Source organism: Octopus bimaculoides, chromosome 4 (genome assembly GCF_001194135.2).
Source record: "Octopus bimaculoides isolate UCB-OBI-ISO-001 chromosome 4, ASM119413v2, whole genome shotgun sequence".
NCBI lineage: Eukaryota > Metazoa > Mollusca > Cephalopoda > Octopoda > Octopodidae > Octopus > Octopus bimaculoides.
The window spans coordinates 16,014,639-16,022,378 of record NC_068984.1 but is presented as its reverse complement, the minus strand read 5'-3'; the positions used below and the strand labels follow the sequence as shown (position 1 = coordinate 16,022,378).

Here is a 7,740-nt window from a genome sequence, read left to right as displayed (position 1 = left end):
GAGGAGGAGGGAGGGATGGAAGGCGGAGGAGGAGGAGGAGGAGTTTTACTGCCAAGTGTTCACACTAATATTTCTTTCTCTTTTACAATGAAAATTTACATAATTAGAATTTTTTGTCTTCCTTTCCAGGTTTCATTCTATGGCATGGTAGGTTTTGTGCACCGAATTACAAGTTGTTTTCATCCTTCCTGCTTCATGCACTGCATCAGGTGAACTCAAGTAACAGAAAGAACTGCATTCATTGCGAAATGGAATATTCTCAAGACAGTGATATAGACTGTATGTCCCGTTTCTTCTGATTTCTCTTTTTTCATTTATTCATCAGAACCACAAAAGATCAAGTTTAATAGATCTGAAACCATATTTTATTTTTCAGTTATAGTCAAATCAAAATTTCACAATCTGAGATACAAATGTATGTTCTGTCACTCTTTACTTGACTTATACGTCTGTTTTCTGTACGATTTAACACCTTAGCATTCAGGTTATTCTATCAAATGTAAAGCTTATTTATTCAGAAGAAATTCCAACCACATTTCGTGGTTCGCTACCTCAACCACTTCTTTATAGGATCCAGGGACTAAAGACATCATCAGGAAGAATCACATCCTGTTTCAGCCCCTACTCCTCTACCATTTTTGACGTGGCAAAAGTGAGTTGTGCCTGTAATTCAAAGGGCCAGTCTTGTCACATTCTGTCTCATGCTGAATCTCCTTGAGAACTACTTTAAGGGTACATGTAGCTATGGTGTATTCAACCACTTGCATGTTAATTTCATGAGCAGGCTGTTCCATTGATTTAATCAATTGGAACCCTCACTCTTATAACCAAGAGTGCCAGTTTGCCTCCCTCCAGTGTCAGAAAGTATTGTTACCAAAACAGCTTGAATGTCTAGGCAGCCATGCTAAATTGTCAGCTTCCAAACAGCTGCATCCAATCACCTCTTGCATTCACTTTTTGAGATGGAAGAAGACAGAAAAAAAGAAAAAGAGTAAAGAATAAGAAAAAGACAAACATTTTTTTTTATCTCCATTCTCTTTTTACAATTAATTAAAGTTGTGTCTCTTTTCTTTGCAGTTATTCAGCAACTCCTCACAGAAAGTGTTGCTCTCTTGGAAAAGATAACTCACCGCAAGCAGGTATTATCAGGATCGAAAATGAAGAAAATGCTATTTAAACGAACTAATAGTAACCAAAGCTATTATTCTTTTGAAAAGGATTTAAATTTTCAAGAAGACCAGCTCATTGACTTAAATAACTCTGGTGATAATGAACAGCAATGAAATATGAACAGATTATAACATAAAACATGTTATCGTAGTCCAACAAGAAAGCAACACATCTGCAAAAATGAAAGCAGAATTTAATAAAATAAAACTACTTTAACAAAATATATTCATATTGGCGGTTTCTTTTTAAATGGCAGTTATATAATTAAGTAGGGTCATGGGCCACACACACACACACTACCCACATCTTGTTGAAGTAAAAAAATATATTTATGTTTGAGTTGATAACAATTAAATAGTGCAAGTTATTTCTTGTAAAATATAAAAGAAACATTTTACTTGAATATATAAATATTATCTTTTATATCTAATAATAAAACCATGTTATATACAATAGCCAAATGTGTCACTATATTTCATGTCTGATGCTTGCTTTTTTCTTGCTGCTTGCTTTTAACAGCCCATCAAAGGTAATGACAGCACCAATCCAAGACATTCATTCTCATCCACCTCTAGTACATTGTTTTTCATGGGAGCAGACGTGACTGATGAGACCGATACAAGATAGGTAGATCCTATGTCACTGAGGGCACCAACTGTAACCCCAAATAACAGTCGCAGGAGGTTGATGGCAACATCTTCTCTTCTTTTCATGTAGTTTCCTGCATTTGGTTTCAGAGTGCTCTACTGCAGCATCACATGTGGACCTCCATACCTTCTGATTAACAGCCAAAGGCTCCAACCAATTGGAAAGGATCATCATCATCATCATAGTTTAACGTCCGCTTTCCATGCTAGCATGGGTTGGACGATTTGACTGAGGACTGTTGAAACCGGATGGCAACACCAGGCTCCAATCTGATTTGGCAGAGTTTCTACAGCTGGATGCCCTTCCTAACGCCAACCACTCCAAGTGTGTAGTGGGGGCTTTTATGTGCCACCAGCACGAAGGCCAGTCAGACGGTACTGGCAACGGCCACGCTCAAAACGGTGTATTTTATGTGCCACCTGCACAGGAGCGAGTTCAGCGGCACTGGCAACGATCTCGCTCGAATAATGAGAGACTGCTTGAGATGATCATAAAAATAAAGTTTGGACGTCTGTGAGGCCTACCTCCAGCCTCAATCTCACTGATGAGGACCATCTTTGGGAATTGATTACCTGGCATCTGAATCGCATGGCCAACAGAACAGAGAAGACCCATGAAAATTAGATATTAAAAGAATATGCAAAGTGCGACACAGCCTGATTTTCTTCAGCATCCATTTTTTCCAGGTCAGACAGAATCAAAGCAGATAAACATGGGGAAATACATTTGATGCTTTTACAACCCAACCAAGATGTCAAAACAAGGGTACACGTACACACACTCGAATACGTACGCACATATATACAATAGACTTCTTTCAGTTTCCGTCTACCAAGGCCACTCACAAAACTTTCACCAGCCTAGGACCATAGCAGAAGACACTCGTCAAAGGAGCCACAAAGGGGGACTGAACCCAAAACCATATGGTTGGGAAGTAAGCTTCCAAACCACACAACCATACCTTATATTTTCATATTTGCATGGAAATATACAACACCTTATTAAATTATGTTAATAGACTTGAGTTGTTAATGTAGCGAGCTGGCAGAATCATTAGAATGGTTGGCAAAATGCTTAGTGAAATTTCTTCTATCTTCACATTCTGAATTCAAATTCCTCTAAGGTCGACTTTGTCTTTCATCCTTTCGGGGTCAACAAAATAAGTGCCAGTTGGGCACTGGATTCGATTTAATCAACTAAGCTCCGGCACCGATATTGCCGGCCTTGTGCCAAAATTTGAAACCAATAGACTTGAGTTGTAACTGTACTTGCCAAAGATGACAGTCACTTCCCACTTATATGCCTCATAAATTTGAATTTTAGAGTCGTCTCCCTTGCCTACTACAATCAACCAGAGCTAATGATAATTTTCTCTGCACTTAAGGTGTATTTTAAGTTTTTTATTTTCTGCTTTTACTGCCTTCTGCATCTTATCTTCAGCTTCACTACGTGTTCATGCAGAAAGTATTCTTAGGTAATCTCCCCCCCCCCCATTTCATTCATTATTTTAAGCTGAGACATTTTATGAAAGAGAGGATAAAGGACTGTACTGATTGGCTGCAAATGACCAACTACCTATGGCAAAATATACCCTGAAATGAGTATAGTGTTCAGAGACTAAGATACATTGTACTCAGCAAAGCATACATCATATATCTTACTGCCCCACCTACACACTTTATGCCATTTGAATCCTTCACCCCCCACCCTCAACACCTTGTTGCTTACTTTCTCCCTCATCAACCTACCTTCATCCCTCTGTTAGTCTTATGTGTAAGAGACTGCTTTAGTCCACCTCATCCCATTGATTCCCTCAGCTTTTACAAAGCCCATGTACTGAAGAACACAACAGTCCACCCTCACCACTTCTGCCACCAAAAAGATTCAAGGAAGACCTCAAGCACACAAGAGCCAGTTAGACAGGAGCGGACAAAAATTATGGCAGATCGACCATACAGGCAGAAGTTAGCTCCCTTGTGCGTAGCTCACAATATGGGAAGTGTGACTAGCAGCGGCAGTAGTTTCAAATAGGGGAAGTAACTCTAGAAAGGACTGTGTTGTTTAATCCTAGTCTCTCTATGTAGAGTAAGGACCCAATACTGTAACATCTTAAGGTGCAGTGGCTCACAGTTTTTCAATACCTTGCTGAAAACACTTAGAGATATAAAAGGCGTAAATGAAGATATATTAAAAAAACACTTAGGTAAATATTTTTCTAAGATACCAGCTAAACGCACATCGCAACAACGAAAGGCAAATGAGAGTGGTGATTCCCAACTCACCCATCCATGGAGAGAAGGCCAGGGAAATGAAATGAAATAACTCAAATATCACCCCCAAGGGTTGTTGCAGCCATTACTTCTAGTTGGAAGAAGTAAAAGAATGCCCCAAGTATGCTCAGTAGGAGGAGACCCTACCACATTTCTGCAGAAATACACTGCTTTCATTTCAATGAACTTTGGAAATAATGAAAAATTTATTAAAATAACTGTTTTTAAAAAGCTGATGTTAAGGTTTCAATTGAGATCGCTTCAATATAGGAAGCTTATATCATAGAACAAAGGGCAGTTTCAGACAGGTTGATATCAAAAGGGTTAAGGTAGGTTTGTCTTTTATTCCAGAGAACCTTGCATTGCTTTGAATTGAAAGAAGCTGTTAGATAATAGCGTTGGATAAATAGCATTAGATAATAGTTGTTGGATAATAGCATTGATAGAATGTGGAATGAAAAGATAAAAATATAACATAGTTTGATAGCATTTATAAATTTTATGATTTTATAGAGCATTAATAAAGAAAACATACATAATTTAGAAAAGATAATTAAAAGACAATTGCAGTAGAAATACACAATATGTGCACTACTACAGTATGTCAGTCTTCAATGGCAAATAAAATGCTTGTATTTTAATAAATGCCATAATTACATTTTGGTGCTTATTTTTCAAAAAAATAAAGCTCACCTCAAATAATAAAATTTTTTCATAAGTATTTGAGTTTTACAAATTATATTTTACATAAACTGGAAAAGTGTCCACATTGCAACTTTTGAAAGGATTTAAAAAAAAAAATATTTTTTAGATTTTTGTTTATTACAAAATTTAAGATTAATGCCAGCTCTGTGGTGCTGTCTTCATGATACCAAATGAGACATTTTCTGTACTTTTTAGCATCAATATTTGTCTGCAATGAGAAGAAAGAAAATAACTAATTGCATTTAAGAAGCTAGATGGTATGAAGTGTGTCTCTTTATTATTATTATTATTATTATTATTATTGAGGGAGCAGCCATCAAAGTGATACTGGGGTACAAATATACAAAGCCCAATATACTCATCATGACTACCCATCTAATAAGGATACACCAGGCACATGCATCACAACCATATGTGTGTGACATGGTGATTTCATATCAAGATAAACAGTGCATAACCTTGCAGGTGGGACCCAGTTAGAATTTTCTTCAGGTTGGGTGTCACATCCCACTCAAAATAAGGTTTGTTTAGGGATGATGAATGAAGCACTCTTGTTTCCAGAGGTGAATTATTCAAACCACAAAAGATTCTTTTCAACACATGGCTATGATGCTCCCTCAGCTACATAAGGATCTGGAATATGATCACATACACTGTTTTGGCATTTTCTTTCCAGATATGGAAGTTTCAGTCATAAACTGAAAATACAGTTTTTGTCATATATCCAGAATTGTATCTCTTAATTATGTTTTCTCAAGCATTTAGCATTCCTGAATATTATATGCAACATAAACAAACCAAATCATGAACCAAAATACTTGTTTAAGAGATTGTGCACTCATTTGAATTATAGAATTAGAATATTCTCAGACTTTGTGAATTAAAAGTTAAAAATCTTGTTTCTATACTGTTTATGAAAGAACGAATTTCAAAATATATATCTACTGCAACCACTACAACAAAATGAAATTTTGAAACATTTAAATTTAGATCACTTAAAAACAAAGAACTAAGGACAGTCTCAGACTGATTGATATCAAAGATCAAGAAGTTGCCCAGGGGGACAAAAAGATTTATTTCTCAATGTAAAAAACAGACTATTTGAAATGTATGCAATGTTGCACTGCGATGAATTTTTGGCATTGAATACAGATGTTGAATATGTGCAGGAGTGGCTGTGTGGTAAGTAGCTTGCTTACCAACCATATGGGTCCGGGTTCAGTCCCACTGTATGCCACCTTGGGCAAGTGTCTTCTATTATAGCCTCGGGCCGACAAAAGCCTTGTGTGTGGATTTGGTCGATGGAAACTGAAAGAAGCCCGTCGTATATATGTATGTGTGTGTCTGTGTTTGTCCTCCCAACATTGCTTGACAACCGATGCTGGTGTGTTTACATCCCCGTAACTTATCAATTTGGCAAAAGAGACCGATAGAATAAGTACTAGGCTTACAAAGAATAAATCCTGGGGTTAATTTGCTCGACTAAAGGCGGTGCTCCAGCATGGCCACAGTCAAATGACTGAAACAAAAGAATAAATGTAAAACTACCTGGCATCAATGAGCAACTGGAAGTGAGGCTGAGAGAGAGACCAGCTGGCAATGGAAGTATCAACCACTGTGAGCAGGCATGGATGTACATTGATGACCACCAGGTGAAAAAGTGATGCATATCAGCTGAAGCTGAAATGCCATGAATATTAGAACCATACATTCTATCTCAGCCATTTGACATGAGAAGAACTCATCATCATCATCAGAGGCTGCACCAGGTTCCATAGTCTGTCTTGGCTTGGTTTTTACAGCTGGATACCCTTTCTAATATCAACCACTTTACAGAGTGTACTGGGTGCTTTACATGTAGCACAGATACAGGTGCATTTTACATGGAACAGTTGCTGGAGATGAATACTGGCACTATGGACACCGGGTGGGTTGTCGAAGGATTAGCTAAATGATATACAATGGGTTGAATCAACTCCAGTACATTACCCATATTTTTTTATTGATTCTATAAGGCCAATAGTTGAACTTCATCTTTATGCTATAAACCCAGAACAAAACAAGATAAAACTACTATAAACTGAAAATATCCTCTAGTTTTTTTTATTATATTTTATTTTAATATTCTCTAGCACCTGAAAGTACAAGCCTATATGTATGGAAGACAGTAATTTTATTTAGCTTGATGCATCTTTTCAAGTAGAGCAAATGTGGCAATTTGCTATACTTGAAAAGATGTGTGCAGCTAAGTAAAATCGCTGTCTTCCATACATGTTAGTTTGTCCTGTTAGGTGCTGGTGCCACATAAAAAGTGCCCCTGCCAGTGCTACATAAATGCACTTGTGCCAGTGGCATGTAAAAGCCACTCAGCACACTCTGTGAAGTGGTTGGCATTAGGAAGGGCATCCAGCCATAGAAACTATGCCAAAACAGACAATTGGAGTCTGGACAGCTCCCCAGCTGGACGGCTCCATGTCAAACCATCCAACCCATGCCAGCATGCAAAACAGACGTTAAATAATGAAGATGATTATCAACTCTAGCGTTCTGGATTATCAACTCTAGTATTCTGGATGAACTACATACCCTCCTTCAGATTCCATTGTGATTACAGGTGAATGAGTTTCATCTTGCCGTAACGAACGACCACAATGAGCAAGGGATGTAATTAGACCAGCATGGCATGTTGACAGGTTTCCTTTCACTAAAAGTAAAGGATATCAAACATCAGTGCTTTTATAAAATGTTTATAAACGGGTGGGAAATGGGTAGATTTGCATAAAAAGGATGGGGAGATTTACATAAAGAGGGTGGGGAGATGGGGAGATTTACATAAAGAGGGTGGGAAGATGGGAAGATTTACATAAAGAGGGTGGGGAGATGGGGGATATTTACATAAAGAGGGTGGGGAGATGGGGGATATTTACATAAAGAGGGTGGGGAGATG

At 37.7% G+C, this 7,740-nt stretch overlaps 2 protein-coding genes across 2 annotated transcripts in view; one reads left to right on the top strand and one right to left on the bottom strand.

The window, feature by feature from the left end:
- Positions 1 to 1,625, top strand: part of LOC106882604 (uncharacterized) — a 137,282-nt gene extending 135,657 nt beyond the window's left edge. Inside the window, exons 61-62 of the mRNA XM_052966906.1 lie at positions 130 to 279; positions 1,078 to 1,625. Coding sequence (XP_052822866.1) covers positions 130 to 279; positions 1,078 to 1,283 — 356 coding nt within the window. The 3' untranslated portion in view covers positions 1,284 to 1,625. The remainder of the gene's footprint in view (positions 1 to 129; positions 280 to 1,077) is intronic.
- A 2,939-nt stretch (positions 1,626 to 4,564) lies between these two features.
- Positions 4,565 to 7,740, bottom strand: part of LOC106877072 (ragulator complex protein LAMTOR5) — an 18,911-nt gene continuing 15,735 nt past the window's right edge. The window contains exons 3-4 of the mRNA XM_014925861.2: positions 7,380 to 7,497; positions 4,565 to 5,001 (exon numbers count right to left, since the gene is read on the bottom strand). Coding sequence (XP_014781347.1) covers positions 4,926 to 5,001; positions 7,380 to 7,497 — 194 coding nt within the window. The 3' untranslated portion in view covers positions 4,565 to 4,925. The remainder of the gene's footprint in view (positions 5,002 to 7,379; positions 7,498 to 7,740) is intronic.